General features: G+C 28.5%; 1 protein-coding gene across 1 annotated transcript; it reads left to right on the top strand.

The window, feature by feature from the left end:
- Nucleotides 1-14,508: 14,508 nt before the first annotated feature.
- Nucleotides 14,509-18,017, top strand: LOC142325758 (uncharacterized). Its single transcript, XM_075367789.1, has 2 exons — nucleotides 14,509-14,704; nucleotides 17,825-18,017. Exons 1-2 carry the CDS (start codon nucleotides 14,589-14,591, stop codon nucleotides 18,015-18,017), a joined length of 309 nt encoding a protein of 102 aa, XP_075223904.1. The 5' UTR covers nucleotides 14,509-14,588.
- The last annotated feature ends 5,913 nt before the right edge of the window (nucleotides 18,018-23,930 follow it).

The following is a 23,930-nucleotide window of genomic DNA, read 5'->3' as shown; positions in this document are numbered from 1 at the left end:
ACACTTGGTGCATTGTTGTTTTTAAGGTCCTTGTTTGAAAAAAATGTTAAAACTCTTTGGTATTATTTCTTTTGAAATATTCTAATTTTGAAATTTGTAATTTTAAAAATTTCCTTTGTTTATTTCCATTATACATTTTTCCAACCACCATGATTGTTTTTTTATGAAGAGTTTTAGCAGCTAAATTTTGTAGATTTTGAATTATTTGTTGCTTCATCCCATGAATTCAGAGTGTGTTAAGATTATTTTGGAATGCATCTTGTTCAATTTTCAAAAGATCAGTATCAAACTTTGGAACTTTTTATTTGTTTTTTTTTTTTTATTAGATTGAAGTTCCGTTTTGATTTGAGAGAAGTTACATTTAAAGATTTTCTGACAGTAATATTCTGTATTTCTTTGTAACAATGGTTTGAGGTTGCTACAAGATCAAATTGAAATTCAGCCAACATTAGATTTCGAGATACCATAGTCTTTTTCTTTTTGGATAGTACTTAAGATGAGAAGACATTACTTTTAAATTTAAATTTTGACACAATCTTATTAATCTTTCATCATTTTTGTATTATATTTTTGAAAGATATAATAATTAATTTAATACCTTATTCTTGTAATTTTCAAATGATCTTTTTTCAATTTTGGTCCCATTTTGAAAAAGCTTTCCTTGCAGATTGCATTTACAAAGTAGGATCTCTAAGTGTGTTAGTAGGCTTTACAGTAATTAAACACTTAGAAGATTTATTTATTTATTCTTGAATAAAAGTGTTTTTCTATAATAAAAGAGCTATGATAAAAGATTTTGAAAGTGAATCTTTGAATAGTATTATGATATATTTTCTCCAGAGAAAATATATATCATAAATACTGTGCACTTATGATAATTTTAAACTTAATTAAACACATTATAATTAAAACATTCCAGTTAATACACTAGCTGCTTATATCAATAAAAACTTTGTTATAACTCTAATTTTGAAGGCTATTTTAGTTATTGATTTCAATGAAAAATGTATTCAGCCATTCTACAGATAAAGTAAAAAAAATTATTTGACCATTCACATAAAATTTAAAATAAAAATGTTCCTTAGTTATTGCAAGTAGACTTCTCTTAAATTGCTCAGTATGAATAATATTTTAGTTAAAATTCTTATTTGTAATATTATGATTATAAATTTAGTTTTAAAAAAATTATGTTTTTTTGAAGGCTTACTGGGTTTACAATAGTACATGTCATTCAATTGATTACAACATATCTGAAATGGTACCAAATAATGCATTTTCATGTATAAATTCAACAGGGATAATAAAACCATTTTCTTTACATCCACTGCTGTTCACATTCATTTCTTATGAACTAAATGAATACAAGGTAAGTGATCATTCCTTAGCATTTTATACTATTAGAAAATAATACTTGAAAAACAAAGTAAATTTATTAAAAAGTATTTATTTTTTATCAATTGTTTTATCTTATTGAAAATTATTTTTTATCAATTTTCAATAAGATAAAACAATAATGGGTTTAAGTGCTTCTTACAATGGAATAAAGGGGGTTGGTGGCAATGTAAACAATAGGTAAGGTATTTTGCAACATCATTAGATTAGATGTCTGTATAAAAGCAGCAATTATCAGATAATTACTACTATGGAAAATAATTTATAAGCAATAGTTGTTACTCAGCGAGAGGAAGGTGGTCAGCTGACTAGTTTGGTGTCTATTCTCATACTTAATTTAAGTTTGTATTTTTAATTTAAAATTCAAAGTGATGTAAATAAGTAGTCTAAGCAGCGAAAAATGATGTTACACTTATAGGTCTGTGCTTGGGGTTGATGGAAATATAAGGTAGTCTTTATTAACATACAAAAATAAACTAAGCAAACATAGAATTTCAGTTTTATTACCTGTGTATACTATCTTTTGTACCATATTTTTATTGGAAAAATGAAATCTATTGCTATGAAAGGAATTAACTTGCTTTTATTTAACAGCTGGAACGATCATGTATAAGAAAGAATTTATTTTTATGTATATGTAGGTGGAAAATTAAGTAAATAATTTTTGTGGAAACTAGTAACAAAGACACAATTTTAATGGCTTAATTGCTTGAGCAGACTTAAGCTGTACTTTGGCATTCTGTTTGTGTGGTTGACATTTAAAATTATTATGTTTTAAATTTTTACTAAATTTTCAGTAAGTTTCCTTATGACTAGTTAGTTAGAATGTTTACGGTTTTTTATTAAGTTTTCTATTTAAAAATGTTAGCCAGTAAAATTGTTCCCTTAATATGATAACAGCTCTCATTTAGTCATGGTTTGTAGGATGTTCTTTGAATATACCACTTTTGTGTATATTAATTTTGTTGTTATATATACATTGTAGTTAAAAGAAGGAAAAATACAAAAAAAAGGGGATATAATGGAAATACTCTTTCAACAGTCATCAATCAAATGCCCATTCACCCTGGAAACAATAAGATTAACAGAAAGATTATTTTTGCAAGTGGTCAATTAAAATTTTTCATATTAAATTATCATTGATTATTCTACTTGTTGCTTTATTTTAATTTTTACTTTATTAATTCATTTAAATTCAGTACAAAATGAGTGTTGTGTACTCTTCATAAAACTTCTAGTAATTCATTACTTTTGATTAGTTTGGCGCATTATTAATGAATTAAAAACTTACAATTTGTTTTCTACAACATTTAACTTATATTTTATAATTTCTGGATATTGTTTGTTGAATATTGATTTTCTATTAAAGCAGAAATCTGTTGATTTAAATGTCACAATAAGAAATACATTTTTTGAAATATTTTGACTGATTGCTACTTACATATGTTTATCAAGTGCTACTTGATAAACTAAGACAAGTTTGGCAGGGATTGCTTTAAAAATTATGCAATCATAAAAGTAATTTGGATATTTATAATAAAACTAGTATTTACCCACTGTAGTTTAGCTCACAAAAATTGAAAAGAGAAATTGCATAGATTGATTTAATTGAACAACTAACTGACTCATCAATACTAAGCTTTATTTGTCAGTTTGCCTAAAAAAAATGGCAATTCAATATTCACAAATTGGACTAATTTATTGTTATTCATTATATATACTTTTGATTTATTGATATTACGAAGAAATACTTTTAAAATTATGTATGATACAAAGTCACAAATTAGTACAATTGTAATGCAGAAAATTATCTTAGAAGCTGTTTGAACATTAAGTTGATGGAGAAGTTACTCTGGAACAGACCACATAGACTGGCTGTGAGAAAAAGTCTTAAACTGATTACTGCAACTTTCAATGACTGACCTTGTGACTTATTAATGGTCATTGCAAAACACACTTTAACTGTAAATTCCTCCTTTTGAATTAGAAGGAATTAGTGGTATGTTAGGAATTAAAACTGACACTCCTTGGGCACAGCTAGTCATAATCGTAGCTTTAATCACATTTTTCTAGAAAGTTTTTACAAGTAATAGTGTACCGTTGCACAATTCACAATCTAGGAGAGCAAAGATTTTGCAGCAACATAATAGTATCCCAACCTTTAGAAGAAATCTATGTGCCAGAAAGCCTTGAGAATCGAATATGTTGAGATACTCTACTAGATATTGCATTACATTATCTATTTGCGATACTGAATCAACAGATCTGTTCTTCATACTTTCTCCTGTGAAGAATTCAATAAAATGTCATTGAAAAATATAGTTTCCTTATATATACATATGCCTAATATAATACACACACACACACACATATATATATATAGAGAGAGAGAGAGCAAGATTGCCTTGGATCTCATATCAGTTGCTGTTAAAAATGCTTTTTCAATGTTTCAAATGGTTACTGGCAATAAAATCAACATTACTGATTTCAAGGAAAGTGTAATGAAGTTTTTATTGTGTAAGCCAGCTACTGTTCCTGCTGTGGTTAAGAACAATCATTTTCTTATTCAAGCAAAAATAGGAGGAGATGTCTTACATGCAACCAAAAATTAGTAGTTGAAATTGGACACAAAGTAACTACAGCTTAATGCCCGAAGCCTGCACTAAAATGTTCAGTGTGTGATAAACATTATTGCCTGTCATGATTTTTTAAACACATACTTCAAAACTACATACAGAGTTTCATTGAGATTATTTTCTAGTAGTTTTTTCATTAGTTTTTCATTTTGGAATTTTAAAATATTGGATTTTTAGTTATACCAGGTACTTTTTTAGCTTTCGTTCTTTGTAAGGGAACGAAATCAGTAGCCATAACTCGCAAACAAAGTCTTTTTTTGGGATATATGCTTATATGAACTTTTTCCATTATTTTCATGAGTAGAATAGGTTATGAAAATCCCGAAGAACTTCGTGAAACACACAGTATAGGGATGGTTTTGTAAGTAAATATAACTGAATACTGTTGTTTGGAAAAATAATCTTTAGATGTATATCAAATATTGTTTTTTTTTTTTAAATATTTCTTACTATATGACTATAGGTTACTATAATTCTTAATCTATAAATATATATTATACAGATTTTTAGAATTTATTATTTGCCAAGAAAACATGGGACTAATCAGTCCCATAAGAGCACTGAACATATGAATTTGATTTACTGACTCTTGTGGGACTAATCTGTCTCACGATTTAAAACAGTCCAAACAAGTGTTTCTGTGAATAAATATGCTACAGTAATTGGTCTAAAATTTAAAGTTATTCAATTACTTAACATATGCTCTACTACAACATGTCTAAACAATATGAAATTTAAACTCACTAAATTTATCAAAAACAACATTCTAATGAATATACATCCATATGCTAAAGAGCCTCTTAATCAATTCAAAACAAATACAATGAACAATAGGACCACCTGCAGCAACACTGATGGCTCTGCATAATAACTTTGAAAAGATTTTCTGGAAACACCTTAATAAAAAGAGTAATCCTTAAAATTTTTTTATGAAAGTAAAATATTCGCATTATTAAAAAAAAATTATTTGCAGTTTTTATAATCATTAATAGCTTCTCTGTTTTTTATAATTATTATTTTTTTTATTAGGCATGTTTTAAATTAGAAACAAGATATTTACAACTTTACATTTATGTGGAATGTGACAGTTCGGATAATTTTTCTAAAGCTAACGTTTATAAAATGCTTAATAAATTGCCATTAGCAACACTTTTTTCAGCAACATCGATACAATTAACAATGGATCATATTGTTTTTTTATTTTTACCTTTACATTCAACAGCTGAAAAAATCTTTTATTTAAATAACTTCACAGGAGAGAAATTGTATATCAGTTGGACAAGGTATTATTATTATTTTTGTAATATTTAATATATATAGCTATTCTGCAGATTATTTAAAACTTGAGTTGAAATGAAAGTGCAAACTAAATTTTATACAAAAAACATTTCTAAGCTTCTTGAAAATATCTTAAGTGACTGATGTACATGATATGTAATTTCAATTACATTCTACAAATGTGGTTGAAATTAAATGCTTTTAGAATGTGGTCAGATTATAAAATATATGCCTGCATAAATAAAAAAAAAATTTTTTTTTGGAACAATAACCAGTTGATGTGAGAACAGCAGCACTAGTCACAAAAGACGATTGCAAGCACAAATGAAATCATCATATTGAAGAAATTTATTTTTTTAAATAAGTTCATTGCCAGCCATCAGAATAGATTTTGTAAAAAATAATTTGTTTAACTATAATTTTGTTAACTTTGTTTTTCCAGGTTTTCACAGATTTTTAGTTGATGTTTTTTTGTGTAGCCAAGTGATACAAGAATGTATTTTCATTTGAACCATCTAAAACTGAAAACAAATTAATTAAAAGTATACTTAATTTTATTATACCAGATTTATTTTCAGATATGGTTTTTTATTTCAAGATTAAGACTAAAAAGAAATCTATAATCGTAACTTGAAATATTTACAACAGTAAATTTTTGATTGTGAAGAATTTTGGAGACACTTTTATTAGCTTGTCTCTGGAAAAGAAAGTGCTCAATTTTTCTTGTTGCAGTTGTAATTTTAATTAAAAGCTACGAATTGAATTTTATCTTTCTATGGTAATGAGCAATAGTTATTCTTACACAGGTGTAGAAGATCACATAAAAGGACTGGTTTTCATAGAATCCTATATAATAAAAAGTAGAATTAAATTATTCTCATGCACACAAAATCCTCTTTACATTTCTTAATAGGAAATATTAAATCTTACTGGCTAGTGCAAATCAAATTGTATGTAGAAACATTAATTTATTGAGTACTAAATCTAACAATGAACTTTATGTCAATACTAATTTAAATTGATTAAAATTTAAAGTAAGACAGATTTAAATTAAATTTAATTTTGAAACAAATTTAAATAAAAATTTAATTTAGTTTAATTTAAAATTAAATTTAATTTTGACTTAAATTTAAGACACGATTTTACTTTTATGCAGCTGTAAAGACTGTGAAAAAAAATTATTTAATTTTTAACTGAAATGCATGTTTATATAAATATTTCAGTTTAGAAATATTACATTTATGTCAGTAGTTTTATGTTTTATATTACATCTACATATATGTCAGTAACAAAACAGTTTTTATAAATATATATCATATATCTAAAATAATGAAACCAAAAAGCAGTAAAAAACAGGCTATTCTTCTTATTTAACTCAGTCTTTATTTTCCACGAATAGATATTCACAGGTGCCTCCATTATTGGTTCTTTTTATAAATAAGCCTACGTTATGGAAGCCTAAAAAATCTGATATAGAGACCACTTCCTAGTACGCCTAATAAATTTACATATACACATTTAAAAAAAATGAAAAGTACATAAAATTTTATTTCATCAATAACTTATGATATTTTTTCATATTTTTTTTTTATTGTTGTTATTGAATTACTATTTATGGTAAAATTTTGTTATAATCAGAGGTTAATAATTATTAATAAATCAGTACATTTAAATTAAAAGAAAAAGTTAAAAAAAGGAGATGAAGTCTGATTTGACTTTTTCTCCTTTTTTTAACTGATTCGAACCAATGTACCTTCCCATTTTAAGATCCAAATATTTCATTAATTAAAATTTAATTTGGCTATAACTCTGGAACCAGTGAAAATAAGTACCACTTATGATATATCATTAAAAATCTTTCAATGAGGGCTTATTACTGCAGTTAAGAAAAAGTCCAAAATCCAAATATCTTTGGATTTTGGGCTTGTTTGAACATTTTGGTTGAGTAAATTGCAATCAAAAGGGGAGGTGCACAACTAGTTACAACAGTCCCAAATCCAATATTTCAACATCTTATGGCTATCATTTGAGTTATGCGATATACATACATATATACAGATGTCATGCTGAAACTAATGTAAATGAATTCAGGGATGATCAATATGTATATTTCCGCTGAAATCTGACAAGTGAAATTTTTCGCGATCACATTACTTCGTACAAGGAAGTAAAAATAATTTTATTTTATAAAAAGCATGTTACTTTTGTCAAATTCTTCCATATAAATGGATTATACAATTAATATTTGTAATGATCAATGTAGTACAGTTCATAAATACAGTTAGGCTTTGCTATTCAGAACAAATAATACAGTTACATGGATGGAAGAATTTGACAATATAATAAATATTTTTCTTTTAAACTTCATGATTAATTTGTAATTTTTTAAAGATATTTAACATCGATGACAAAAGAACTTATGATGGAGATATCTCTGAAAATGTATTATTCATAGAAATAAAATTCTTGTGTTTTATTCGTTTGATGGAAATTTTGGCTTTAACAATATTATTAAATAAACATAATCATCAGTAGCAGTATTCATAACAAAATCATAAATATTCTTTTTTTTTATATTTCATATTTTTTAATATAACAAAATGTATAGTTGACAGGTTATGACAGCTTTACTGTCTGTGATGTTAATGCAGCATACACATATAATATGTATGCAATAATAATTTTTTTTAAATTTCTAGTATTATCAAACAACACAGTAATTAATTCATTTTAGTGTGCATTGCTTAATCATCTTTTTTACTGATCTTTTTAGAGTAGATCTGCCAGGCATTTTGTATCTAAGGGTTGTGCCTAAAAAATCTTATATTGAACCGTTTGAATGTGTTTTATTCAAAGTAACCTGTAAGACTTCATATCAGCCCTGTTTAATAACATGTAATCTTATCTGTAAAGTTTTTAAATTAAATGCTTCAGGAAACTTTGATGTCTGTACATTAGAAACAGACAATAAGGTAAATAAAAGTAATTAAGATATCTAATGTTATAAATATATTAAATAAGAAAACTAAAATTAAATCTTTATTAGGAATTTAAAAAAATATATATATCTCTATATGGTCATTTTTGGTCAAAATGGTCATTTTCCATTTATGGAAAAGGGTCCATAGTTGGCTCCTTTTCCGTATATTTTTATTTATAAATAAATGTACCACCTATGCTAAAAAATTTCTTTCTAAGTTTTATTAATTAAATTCAAAGATTTTTTTGTGTAAAATATTTCACACTATTCTGTTAATAAATAAATAATATAAAAAACCAAATTTCCTTTGCTTCATCATTTCATCCTGTGCTTCCTTAGGTTAGTGTTTCCATATGTAATTCTTCTCTGACATTCCCTCTATCCTGGATTTTCTCACTTTTATGACTCTGTCTTATCTTTTTATTTTTCTTAACAAAGGTACTTCCTTTATTATTTTTCACCACGAATTCCAATATTTAAATTCTGTTTCCAACATGACCTTAATCTTTCACTCCACATGAGAAAATATTTCAAGCTACATATCTGCAGCTTTCTGCTCATAGAACCCATTAGATATTTCTCAAATTTATTCATTATCTAATTCCTTTTCATTAGTCTGCTAATTCACAGTATTTGAATCTCCATCACTGCTATCTTCTACAATTGTGTGTTCACAATTGTCAAAATCTGAAAGCTGTTTTCATTGTTGGTCTCACTGCTGTTTTATATATTTTTCTTTTTACCTCTTTTATTATTACACAGCATGCTGATTATATTTCTTCAAACACATCATTGAGAGTATTATTTTATGTTTTATTTCAGCTCCTAGTCCTACAATCTCTATGTTTCACTCAAAATGTTTGAATATAATTTCTGTTAGGAAGTTCTCAACCTGCAGTTTTAAATAAATTGTACTCTTCTTTTAACTAACTTTTTTATAATATTTTCTTTCAGAACTTTACTCTGTTTATCCAGTGTCTTCACAACTAATGTGCCATCCATTATTTAATGTATAAAGCATGTACTTAAACATTTTCTCTTCCAGATTATTTTATTTTCTATAACTTCACAAATTTTTTTCACTAATATTTCATATTTTAATTATTTTTTTATGAATCTTAGATGCATTACTTTCTTTTTAATATTAGAAGTTTTTCATATTTCCTTGCTTCTTCCAGGTAGATGCTTCAGCATTTTCTTTTCTTATCCATAGAATTACAGTAGCAACTGAAATGCAGGCATCTTCTTCTTAATGGTGCATAAATTTTCCACCATTTTAGTCTCTTGATTGGTAGAGATAGATTTACTGAAAACAAACCAATGAATCCCATGCTTACTAGTTAAGAATATTTTATATGGAACAAAAAATCCAGCTGATAAAAATTATGTGTTTTCCCCTGTTGATATCCATTGTTCCGATTGTTCCTTTGTCTCAGACTTTTTTATAATTATTATTATTAATAAAATTAAAACAAACAAAACAAAATTTTTATATTCCTTTAAATTATGATATCAACATGTACAGTTAAAAAAAAAACAAACAATAAAAAAAACCATTTAATAATAAAATTAATTTTAAAATAAAAAAAATTAAATTATAGAATAACACTACAAATTAATTCTAGTTTTTACAATAAAACAGGTGTCTATAAAGTATAAAGCAGAGAGTAAAATTATAAAAACATTCTACATTATAATGGCAAATAGCAGAAACTTAAGTATAAAACAAAAATATAATTATGTTGATCATATCATGGAATGCAAACATACATTTTCTAGTCTTGAAAACATGACAGTTTGAGAAATCAGTAGTGACAAACTGAAATGATCTCACCTAAAAAAATAGCAATGTAAAAATATTATTAATGAACAAGTAAAAATTAATATTTTGTCTAGGTAAAGGAAAATAATACATTATATTTAGATGATTCAAAATTCAGTCCGGCATATAAACCTGACGATTTTTAAGGGATAATAATTAAACTGTGTTTCGTATTAATGAAACATTTAATATATCAAATTAAGATCAATTTTTGCAATTGATAGTGAATTACTTACATAGATTTTTTTTTTTTAATTGAAATTATGTCGTCCAAATGTTTTCCATTACTCCTCACACACTCAATTAACCTCAGTCTAAAATTTGACATTGCTCGCTCAATCATCACTTGTGGAACTGCTTCAATTTCTCGTTGAATGGCCTCCTTGAGTTCTGCAATTGACTGTGGTCGACTAGTTAAGACAATTACAATAAGCGAGTCATTATTTTTAAAACAGGCTTCAAACGCTCGTTGTTCACCCGACCACGACATACTGGCTACTGAAATAACATAAATAGAACTGTCGATGTAGAACACTCCCGCCTTCTCATTGACAGTGGTGCCAACATAATTACTACAAAATCGTCAGATTTATATGCCGGACTCTGTATATGAGGGCGGTCCAGAAAATAACTTAAGTTTGTGCCTTACAAACGTAAGTTGCAGATGGGTGGGGATAGAGCCGCCACCTTGGCGTTAAAACATTTCTACACTCAGTACTCATAAAGCTGTCGAGCGTGTGGGCTGTGAATTATTATAATGTGCGCTTCAATAGAAAATCCCCAGAGTTGTAAGAGTGTGCGTTCAGTGATTAGATTTTTACTCGCAAAAACATCACATCAATTGAAATTCATCGGCAACTTTGTGAGGTGTACGACGATGGAATGAGTGAAGGTGGAATGAGGCAGTGGTGTATTCAGTTTAAACATGGCCGCACCAAAGTTCATGATGAGGACCGCAGTGGTCGGCCTATTTTAGAACTTCAGTAGCCTTATGAAGACTTCCGTAAGATAGTCCAATCTAGTTAGAAAGATTTTGAAGAAACGTTTTTTGAGAACGAAGAAGTGTTTCATTTATCGTCTGCAGACTGTCGTCAGTTATAGCACTTGGACGGCCGGTATGCTTACGCTCATGTATACTACCTGTATCCCCGAAAACGATTAAACTAAACGACATATTTTGGATTTGTTTGGCATATTAGCATCTGGAAAAGCATTAAAATCTTCTTGACCCTTCGCGCATGATTTCCATTCTCAGTAACTCACGACAATAAAGACACGTTGTTCTTGCGTAAAAGACATTGCTGCTCGGACTAAACAAATTGCTGGGTGACCATGTCCACTGTTGCCAGGAGGCATGATCTAGCAATGCTACCATACACTATTCTGTCACACAAAAAATTACCCTAATTTTTGAAATTCCTACAAAACAGAAAAATTTGGGTTGCTCGACTTTACGATCATTCTGTGTGTGCGCACGTGTAATTAAAAAATATGTGGTAGAAAAAAAAATAGTTTCATTACTTAATTATTTTAGTCGAGTGTGGCCTCTTAAGGTCCACATTCGGCTAGGTCTAAGGATTATGCCCTCTATAGGGAAGAAAAAGCTATTTTAAAAATCTAAAAGCTATTTTAAAAATCTGTACCGGAAAGTTTCCTTTCCTGAGGCTTGTCGGGGAATATAAAAAATCCCTGAACATGAGGGATCCAGTGCAACCCGGTGCTGCTAGTTATGTAACAAAATAGAAGCAAAATAATTCATTTATTTGTGTAGTAATGAAACATAAATAGTAAGTTAGTAAGTAATAAAGTAGGATAGTCGGTGGATGATGAAAAATATGAAAATTAATTCCATAATTCTGAAAAGGTTCTTGCACACAGCAGTGTAAATTTCATACTAAACCATTGGCAAAATAAATGTTAGGTGTATAACCAAACTATAAGTTTTGTTACAAATCAATACAATAGGGATACAAGTCACTACTGAAACTGGCAGAGCCATTCCAAGATACTAGTATCCAGCGGCAAGCTTATCAGGAAGGTAAAGAAGAAAGTGGTTTCCTGTATACTTTTTTCACTGAAATAAACGTATCACTCCGTGAACGGAATAAGCGTGGTGCCCTACACCATTCGCTTGCGTGTTCCACTGATCAATTGTCTTATATTACTAAAATGGGTAGGCGCACTCAATCTCCATACTGAAATATATGACTTGTCAATAAATTTATTTCGTCAAGGACAGCAATTTGCTGCCACGCCTAGGTCGCTGAATGCCAGCAAGTACCAGTCCACCATATTACAGCACTCGGAGCTATATTTGACCGATGGCCAGCCATTTCTCGAGGGCTGGAGTCTCAGGTAACATCTGGAATTTTAGCTAGTAATGAGAGGTTGCTCCAAAATATAATAACCTGTTTAGAATCGTGGTGTAAAACGACTGGATTCACGTTTTCTCCGAAAGTAAAGACCCTCAAGTGTTTTTATATGGTGAACCAATTGAAGCATGCACACAGCTTAGATTTTTAGGAATGTCGTTTGGCCAACGACTAATGTGGTTAACACATTTAAAGGAATTGAAGGTTAAATTTTTAAAAATGCTGGACCTGCTGAGAGTTTTATCTAATAACTCGATGGGGAGTTGATTGAGTATGCATGTTGTGCTTCTACCGAGCTCTAGTCCGTCCCCGCTTGGACTACGGCTGTCTGATTTATTCGTTCACTCGGATCACCACCCTTAGAGTGCTAGATTCCATGCATCATTCATTTAGCCATCTTGCTATAGACGCTCTTCATTCAAGACCTGTAGTAAGTTTGCTGGTGGAGAGTGTTGAGCAATCCCTTTCCAACAGGAATCAAATGATCTGCACTTAGCTTGTATTAAAGTGCAACAAAATCATCCAATATTTGATGCGGTGTTCTCTAACCAACATCTGATTCGATACGAAAAACAGCCGAGATTCACTGCTCCACTAAGCATCAGAGCTCACCGCCTTTTCTCAATTAAAAATATAAAATTACCTCCAGTCCTTACTGTTGCATGATGTTATTTACTCCTTTTTGCAGCCTTATTTCGTTAATTACTGATTTAACCTTTGTCAGAATAATAAAAAGAACACTAATTTGCTTAACATACAAAACGAATTTTATAATATTATAAATAACATAAATCCTGAGTCTTCAGTTTATATGGACGGCTCTAGACTCGTTAATTCGGTTGGTTGTGGTTGGCAACGGAACATATATGTTTGGCTTTCCCAACATCACCAGTATTTTCATTGCAGAACTGTATGTCATTAATAAGACCTTACATTTGGTTAGCCCAAAATTTTGACATGTCCTTGTTTGCTCAGATTCCATGAATGCCTTACAGGCAGTTAGTGATGTGTACTTCAGACACCTTGTTGTTTGTGAGATTCAGTGTGTCATTTTGTAAATGACTAGATCTAATACAACAGTGAGCTTCTGCTTGATCCCCATCCATACAGGGATTTCATGCATTGAACACAACAGATAGAACAGCAATAGAGGCTTGTTTTCAGCTACTTTTACCAGTTGCATTGCTACTAACAATGTTGCCTGTTTCCTGAAAAGAAACATATAAAAGGGTGCCTGTTTCCAGATGCACCCTTTTGTGCTCGCTCTGACTGCCAACTAACAGTGCACCACATCCTTGTGGATTTTATCTGTTTTGCGGCATTGCATCATAAATATAAACTAGGAGCTAACATGCAAACTATTCTAGGTGATTATGAAATGAAGCTATCTTATGTTTTACGATTCTTTAGGGTCAACCATTTATATTCAAATATTTGAATTACTGTGTTTCAGCAATTTATGCAAAGCAGATTGTAATTTTATTACAGGTGTTTTTTTTTTCATTTTAAGATGGATTTTAATTGTTTTTAAAGATTTATTTGTTTTTAATTGTCAATTTTTAACACTTAGTTTTTTAAAACACATACATCATGTCTGGAAAATGATAACAAGTGTTTTTCACTCTGAAAAAAAGGGCAAAGTAGTGATAAAAATGTAACATCAACTGGTTGAATGAAAATAACAAGACAATTACATTCATCTGATGTTTATTATTTTGCTTCACTAGTGGTACACAATTTGGATAGTTCTTAGTAATTATTTCTTATGAATAAATATGATCTCTTTTTAGCAATTTATGAACAACCTTAGTTTCTGAATACAACATACTGATGTTAGGTAATTATGATTGGATTATTTAACATGAAGCTTAAATTATACATAATTTACGTATGTTTAAATTTATATAATTATATCATGAAATTTATTTGTTTGAAAAGCACCAAGATTTTATTATGTTGTTTAGATATAACATATTTTATAAAATTATATTAAATATTTTCAGCAAGATAGAAAAAACACCTGCTTTAATAAAACTGATAAAACATTAATCGGCCTTAGTGTAACAGTGCATGCCAACAGTTTAATATTTTTAAATTTAAACAACATAATGAAGTATAAAATGGGAGCAGAAATTGCTGATCATTATACACAAAATAAACAATCTTCTTTGCTATCTCGAGAGGTTGCTGATATTATAACCGATATATTTGGTAAAATTCTATGGTAAGTTTGAAAAAATAATTTGCAAAACTTATAAATAATTAGTAATGTGCTGATATCTATTAAATTATGAAAACAAATTTTAAATTAGTCACTTTGCCAGGTTTCAGATCTATCATGTAATACCTTCATTAGTTAAAATAGTTAACTGTGTAAGTATTTAGAGCTGTATTTTTTTTTAAATGCCTTTGAATAATTGTATAAAAACAATAGCCCACAATAAATAATAATTAGTTAACCATTGAAATCGACAATTTAAACAATGATAATTTCTAGAAACACTGAGTTCAGTGATGTCAGCTTGTAGCAATTGATGGCTCCTTCCACAACGTTTAGTTATATGTTGATCCTGAGCCATTAAAATCTGACAATTTTGAAGCAAATGATTATTATTTATTGAAAAAAGCTTCTATGAAAATGAATATGTTTGAATCACTAATTCCTCAAGATCTATTTTGTTGTAAAGTCATCCATTTGCTTTTTATGTATTTCTTTTCACTTGCCCCAGTATTTGAATGATTGTTTATAACAGTTTACAGAATACAAAAAATCACTGTCGACAAAAAAAAGTTTACAAGCATAAAAATCACTGTTGACTACCTTTATTTTTAATGTCATAAACATAAGTTTTTTGTGGTTGAACATTCAAAGAAATTAATCATTAATAATTTACATATATACAACACCACAAACACTACACAAATTACAACATACACCCTTACACAACAACATAACATCTTACACTTACATTCTGTGATGTTGCAACACCTTATGAAATGCAATTGTAACCCAAGTGGAAACAATTGTGCTGAAGGGTGGATGGCTCTATGTAGCGAGTTTCAAATGATGTCCTCTGGGTACCAGGGTGAACAAAGGTATATGCAGTCCTAGCTCCAATATATGTGGACTGTGCTGGAGTGGTTAATTAAATTGTCACTACTTGTGGGAACAAGTTTTTGGTCCCAAATAAATCTTTCAATGGCTATTGATCCACTTAGAAATATAGAAAAATCTTCGACTGATGTTGCTAGCCAAAGTAACACGTTGTCAGATATATTGGAAGATATGGAAACAAGAAATGTAACAGGGATTAATTGATACAAGGGAACATCCTAACATTTATCAGGGAAGTTTTCTCAGTTTTCGAGTTTGAGTTAAAAGATGGTATCTGAAAACTTTACACTAGAAAACTGAATTCCTCAGGGAAGTGTTACCTTATTTGCTGTAGCAATAAATACTATAACAAACTGGGTGCGAAACTTGTTATATGTTGTTTATCTGTTGATGATTTTCTCAATTTACGTAATATCTAGAACTTCAGCTAGAGCGAGAGGTTGCTCCAAAATATAATAACCTGTTTAGAATCGTGGTGTAAAATGGCTGAATTCACGTTTTCCCTGGAGAAAAGGAAATGCATTTGCTTTTCATGCTTCAGGGAGGAACATGTTGACCATCAACTGTTTCTACAAGGTGAATCAGTGGTTGGACTGATGCAAGCATGCATGGTGGTTGGACTTTTGAGATTGTGGTTTGACAAACGACTAACATTGATAACACATTTAAAGGAGCTGAATGTAAAACATCTAAAAATGCTAGACATGTTGAGAGTTCTATCTAATATTCGTTTGGGAGCTGATCGAGTATGCATTTTGTGCTTCTACCGAATTCTGGTCCATTCATAATTCCTGTAGCTGATCAGTTTCTGTACACTTCCATTATCTTGATTTTCCATACTTTGAGCACAATTTTAGCTTCTATCAAATAAAGAAGCCCTCATTTGTTCTGGAAGGAATATAAGTGTCAAAATTACTATAGGTTTTTATTAATATATACTCCTTTTGCAGTTTGTGATATGGTTAAATTTCATCACATTCTATGTTCCTTACACGTTCATAGTAGAAAATCACTGTTCAAATAGTTTAGTGTTTTAAATAGCTCAACAGTAACTGGATTGTAGCCTAAAGTTAATCACTTAGAAGAGCAGATGACTTTATTTATTATTACTACACTTATTCTACAACCTTATGGCCATATGTTTCTACCTAAAGGAAAAAGGTGTTACAGGATATGTAACAAGGTGAATGAAGAGGTACATATTTAGTGACAGTAGTTTATGAATAATAAAAAGAAATACTACAACCAACCCTGGCCACAGGGATTAGTACTTCTCCTACTTTCAAAAGTTAAGAGCCCTGAGGGGCATGAATATAGCATACTATAAATGAATATGATATAAATGAAGCATGTTTAAAATATAAGTTTATATGCAAAATTAACAGAACTTTTGATATAGGGTACAGGTACGTTTGATATAGCTTTCGTGAAATGTATTCATAACTATATAGTACTTATTGATTAATATTTCTTTAATGATGATAATGAGAATTCCAGTACGACTTCAGAGCAATGTCTCCTCAATTATCAGAGAAATATGAAATTAATCCAGACATATCATTTCAGTGAAACATTTATTTCCAAATCACATAATCACTACACATTGCATAATAAAATTGTCTACAAGATCACCTGATCTCACACATGTGGTATTTTTATTATGGAGTGATTATTATGTTTATTTTTGAGTGAAATGTTATGCGATCCAGACATAAAAAAATACTGAGGAACTGAAAGAAAGAATTTGTAACAAAGTTGTAATTTCTGTGGACATTTTGTAGCATGAATCTAGATTTGAAGAATAAATGGTGTGTTTGTTTCAAACATAATATTTAGAATATCTGAAAATAGTATAATTATTTTTTCTATCACTTTAGATAGTGATACTTCTTCAAGTAAAACATATTTATTGTGGAGAGTTATAACCAACTGAATTAAGAGTTAAACTTTGTTGTCTTGAGCGCAAGTGCAAGTGTCTTGAGTACAATTTGCTTTCAAATTTAATATACATAACATCTACAAATGTGTAGATTTAATATTTTACTTGTTAAAAGTTTATTTAAATACATCAAGGGTTATGATTTAGTGAGGAACGTAAATTTAGTGACCTTATTTGAAACTAACTTTTTATTTCCAGATTTCTCAATACTTTAAAACTACCTTTACTACAATCAAACAGAGTTTACTATGAGTAATTATTCTGATTAATTCTCTTTTCAATATTTTCAGGAATATAGTATCCAGTCCATATGTTCAACATGCTCTAGAAACTGGATATCCACCAATATACTATGAAGAATTTTTACAAAACAAAGAAAATGATAAGAGAATTGCTAAATGTCCACTTGATGTTACTAGACAAATATTTAGTAATATTATATCTCAGTTAGTGTCAGAATGTTTTATTAGATATTTACCATAATTTAAAAAAATAAGGAACTAAATATGTGTAAACAAAAATTTTTTGATGTAATTTATATTTAGGGTGCTGATTCACATTAAGTAATTAAGAACACTGTTTATTCATATTTCAATTATATTTTTATATAATATGTAAATGTTGAACAACAGTAAATATATCTATTTATATTGAAATAAAGAGGAGGAAATTTTTGGGACTGAACAAGTACATGTCAAAATTTTGTATACTCCATAAAAAAAACTATGTTGAAGCTAGAAGTCTGAATCTTTTCACATTTATTCAATGTGAATGCATACACATGAAGAATATTAGAAATCATACACATATTAGAAAATCTGTGTCTGGTTTATTTGTAACAATACATAATATATAATCGAATTATACAACCTGTATTTTGACAAAATGTATAACTAAATCAGAAATTTGAAGATCGCTGTGTTTATATAATTAACAAAACCACTGGTTGAATGACGAGTACAAAAATATGAAAAATTGATGGTCATGTAAGATCATCAATGTCTAGAAACAGTACAAGAATAGTAAAGAGAGACTGAAAGTTGCGGCATGCATTTATTTAAAACAGTCCTGGACTGTTTATATGAGATACAGACACAATTTGTTCTATCTTAGCAGCTACTTAGTGCAAATAGTGAAAAATCAACTTGCAAAACTTCTGTAAATATTTCCTTTGAGAACTGAGTAATCTTCTTTTTATATAAAACATTATCTGTAGAGGGAGATGGATGACTGCTAGTTTTCTGTTGTGAAAATTAGGAATTAAAAACTGCTAGTTAGCTATTTTCTCTGGTGGACAAACATAAACATAAACAAATCTTATGTAGATGAGTACAATCGGTTGTTCTGAGGAAAACAATACTGTGTTTGCAAATCATGTAAAATGTTACAGTACTTAACACACATTAAGAACATTTGATATCCATGTACTAGGTGTAATGAAAATGGATAAGTAGCTTTACCAACTTCATATCACAAACAAAAATTCATTAGAAAAAATTACCAGACATTAAAAATTGATTAAGCAGACTTTTAAATTGCTAGATACCATTTATGTTGGTATGACCTCTTCCACTTTTCACTTACTTGTTAGACTTCTGAGTATCAACTGTTTCTGAAAATACACTCGGTTGTTGAACAGAGCTTTCACAAAGGTGTTGCCTTATTTCCATAAAAATACAGAATGAACAATATGCATAATTTCATCATGCAGTATTTAAATCATATTGCAGAAAAAATATGTAAGATAACTACATAAAATGTATGTTTTCTGTAACTATGATTTTATAATGGTGTATAATATTCATTCAGGAAAAGGAGTGAAACCAAGATATGTTATTTTTTATTCACCTACTGACAAAAATAATTTTGTTTTTTCTTTTTTGGGAGGGGGAGTAACCTGTAGGCATTTCAACCATATTAGGCTTATTGTGCAGCCATGAACAAAGAAAGAAATCACATATGTGAAAACAAGTTGGACACAAAGTGATTAAAAAATTACTGAGGTGATTAGTTTTGAAGAATGTTGTTGATTTTAAATATTTTTCAAAATAACAATGTTTATATCAACAGCAAATAGTTAGAGGGAGTCTCCCTCTGACTATTAATTATCTCTCATAATTAATACTACTCTTAAATAAATTGATATTAACTACATCTTGATAGATGATATATAAAATAGTTCCATTGTTGTAGTATTCATCTATGTTAATGCTTGTAACATAAAAAGATGTTGGTCTAGTTAAAAAAAAGCTAAACTTCAGCTATTTATTGGACTGAATAAATGGTAATTTTGACAATTTTCAGGAGTAACTTTCAATTTGTAACCCCCAATATTGTTTTCATATTTTAAATATTATAATAGGAAAGTGGTTGTTCCCTATAGTTTATAACAGCCATAACTCACTGAGTGTATTTTCAATCAGTATACCGGTTTACAAAAACATAACTTACGACTGCTGTACTTACTGATAAGATGGGTTTTAATAGCACAAATAATGACAGTAACAAAAAAAAAACATTTATTAACATCAATCTATATATATATGTATATAACTTTATAAACTTTGACAAAAAATTGAACACATGTGGGAAAATTGCAACTAACATAAACACACACACATACATATATATATATATATATATATATATGTATATAATTTAATTAGTATTTTAAAAGTATATAAATAATTAAAATTACCCTAATATAAAATATTCAGCGAACATATATATTCATTGAATAAAAAAAAGAAAATTATGATGTTTAAATGGATAATTCTGATTACAAATAATTGTATTCATAGTCAATAACAATAATTCACTAAAATATCTTACTGTTTTTTCTTGTGTTAAAATAGAAATCAAAATAAGAGTATATATCACACATAAATATACTATTCACATAATGTTATGATTAATTATTCGTAGTTTATCGAAAAGGCCATGAAATATAATACAGTTATGAATATATCATATTGAATTTGGCAAATATGTATAAAATCTTGATGACTGTTAATAAGTTGCACTACTGATTAATGGAATTGAAATTATTTCATAAATCACATTTTAATTGTTATGAAATTGAAAATTATGTAAAATAATACTGTAACACAACATATATTTTAAAATAATGTTAATGTTAATCTTTAAAAATGATTATTTATTAATAATAAACATCAAGCAAACAAGTAATCTGTTATAATGTTGAAATAGCACTTACATCTAAGTGCTATTTTTAACATAATTATAAAAATTTAGCTGTTGCATTTTTGTCATTATTTAATGGATAACATCGATATAAAACTATTAAAAAATTAGTTTTATTAATTATAGAAAATATAAAACTAAAGAAGGCACAAAAATTAGCTAGTACTACTCATTAAAAGAACATTTCATCTTTTTGTAAAATAAGAGATGCAACATAACTGACCATTCTTTTGTAATTCGATGAGAATTTTTGATGAAAATTCACCTTGTTATTTGATGAGAATTTTTTCATACTGCAGTACAAAATAAAACCATCATTCACAAGTGTTCTGTAATAAATAACTGGTGACTTTTTTGGAGTAATGATTGAAATCAACAAAAAAGATCTATTTCAAAAGCAGTCTATAAAAAAAATGTTAATTACAGCCATGTATTGTAAATAAAAACTAATGCTTGCTTTGTATGATGCAACAAAATCTGATCAGTAAATATAAAATATACATGATCCTCAAAATCAATAGATATAACTTAAGGTTAGGCGCTGCACAATATCACAAGCCTGTGGGAGTACTACATTTGGATACATAAATGGATGTCTTAATTATGTTACATGGGATGAATAATCTTATTTTCAAAAGTCAATCCATATTTTCAATTAAAATGATACGTCATTTTAATTGAAAAAAATATTATTCATTATTATTCTTCCATAACATATCACAAACTAAAAAGTTTATAAAAAATATTTCTTTATTACCCAAATTTTCTAAAATGTATATTAATAAAACTTTGTTTAATTACCTAAAAATCTTTTTTTTTACTTTTAAATTATTGCGTAAAGATGATTACATACCAAATAAATAGTATGAGAAAGTCTACATGAACTAAACAAAAGAATGGTCTGAATTGCTATTACCAGCTACCCTAACATTAAATGTATTTGCTTTGTATTTCATGCATTTCACAGCAACAAAAATTATACACAGCACCTTTTAGTTGCAGATAATAAATAAAAATAATCCCTTATCAACATACAATTTTATGAAAGTAACTTTTAATGGCAACAAAAAATGACTCATCTGCAAGGGGCCATGACACACATTTTTCTTACAAATTTCATTTTAATTAAAATGGCATATTTAATTAAAATATGTAATCCATCAATCTAAAATATCTTTTTCATAACCTCTAACAAAATACCACCCATCTTTTTGGTTTTTGAATATTTACAATAAAAATAATAAATTGTTAACCATTTGATTACATGACTTTAATCAGCCTGACTTTTATATATTAGATTAATATTAGTTTTTGATTTTAAAAAAAACGACCCAAGAAAGCAGGTGCTATGGAAATTTTTATATAGAGTATAGAACATAATTTACAGAAATGGATGTAAGCTGTCTGAAAATACTTTTATATTATTCTTAAGTATTTTCAGACAGCTTACATCCATTTCTGTAAAAAGCATCTTTGTGATATATAACATGACAAAGGCAAACAGTTAATTAAATGTGCATTATTTATGAATGGTCTTAAAATAAGAAATACATAGATACTGCATAAATATTGAAATGAACATACATAAATAAATAAACATACATAAATTTTCCAACCAAATAGACCCAAACCAAGAAAACCCAGAATAGATAATGAAAACATTAACATATAATCAATAAAAGTATTTGACACGACTGAACAAAAAAGGTTTAGGCAAAGACTGGAACAAAATTTAAGAAACCCCCTACCAAGGCAACGAAAGGAATAGTGAGACCAATACTAAAAAACAACAAAGCACCAGAAGATAGTGTCATGGCAGAAATGTTAAAAAACCATTGCGAAGAAAATACACCAGATCTGAGAGGAGATCTGAAGGAGAAGATACCAGATGACTGAAAATATGTGCTCATACATCACTGCACAAGAAAGTTGAATGGACACCAACTATAGAGGAATATCACTTCTCCCTGTAACCTACAAAATCTTATCCAAGGTACTATTAAACGAAGTTACTATAATACTAACCAGCACCACCCTGCAAAGTTAAATTCAAGCAAACATAGGGCACATTAAAAGATTGGAATGGGTATGGAATTACACAAATTTCAGTCACAAAGGCTGGTAAGAATAGTTATATAGAAAGGAAAAATATAAAGGTTTTTTAGTAGAAATTTTTTAGTAGAATCTTGCGTGCCATATATGGCGATAAGATATATGATGTTTAGTCAACTTGGCAACAGAGGGATGTGAAAAGAGTAAACCTGCAAATGATAAAATTGTTATACATAAAAGAGATAAGTGTACAAAGTAATTAGGTTGAAATTAAAATTAGGTTAAAAGTTCATATTTTAACTAATATATTTAAATTAAAAAAAAAAAAAAAAAGCAGATGAAGTCTGATTCAGGCTTATTACTGCAGTTAAGAAAAAGTCCAAAATCCAAATATTTTTGGATTTTGGGCTTTTTTTGGACACGTTCGGTTCAGTGGACACGTTCTGCAATCAAAAGAGGAGGTGTACAAACTGTTGAATTATGACAACTCAAGGAAAAAGAAAAGGTTTTTATGCAATCACCTTGTTAATAAAATTATCATACATTAATGCTGTGCCTGTAATTTGGATTAGTTTTAATTTTTAATGTGAAGTCCTGAGCAGAACATATTATCTGGGTTTTACTGTATGATCACAAGAAATCTAAAATTTTACTATTAATGCATTATTAACTGAAGTTAAGTTGGCTAAGTTAATTATTTTCCTAAGAATGTAGATTTATGAAATTTGTTTATATTTACTTTGAAATAAATTTTACTGCACAAAATTATTATATGTTGTTTTAAATATCTGTCACTATAACATACAGCCTTAGTTATCTTCTTCACTGAACTGATAAATAGTAGATCCTCCTAATTAATGACTATTAACTTAATTTTTTAAATCTAGATAAATGAATGATCACACAAAGATTTTAGCTACTTATTAATATGGTCTTTCCCCTTATCCATAATTTACTTTATTACTTTACTTTAACCACTTATTAACTTATTTACTTTAACCACATATTTTCAATATGTTTTACCCTTCAGTACAATATTTTTACACTGCTGCCTGACCAGCATAGTGAACCCATTTCTCATATTTAAATTTAATTCAAATATCAGATCAGATGTGCTTGATGATAGCCATGCTTTCACAT

The sequence above is a fragment of the Lycorma delicatula genome, chromosome 5 (assembly GCF_047948215.1).
Source record: "Lycorma delicatula isolate Av1 chromosome 5, ASM4794821v1, whole genome shotgun sequence".
In the NCBI taxonomy this organism is placed as follows: Eukaryota; Metazoa; Arthropoda; class Insecta; order Hemiptera; family Fulgoridae; genus Lycorma; species Lycorma delicatula.
Note: the sequence above shows the minus strand (reverse complement) of the source record. Positions and strands in the feature narration are given on the sequence as shown.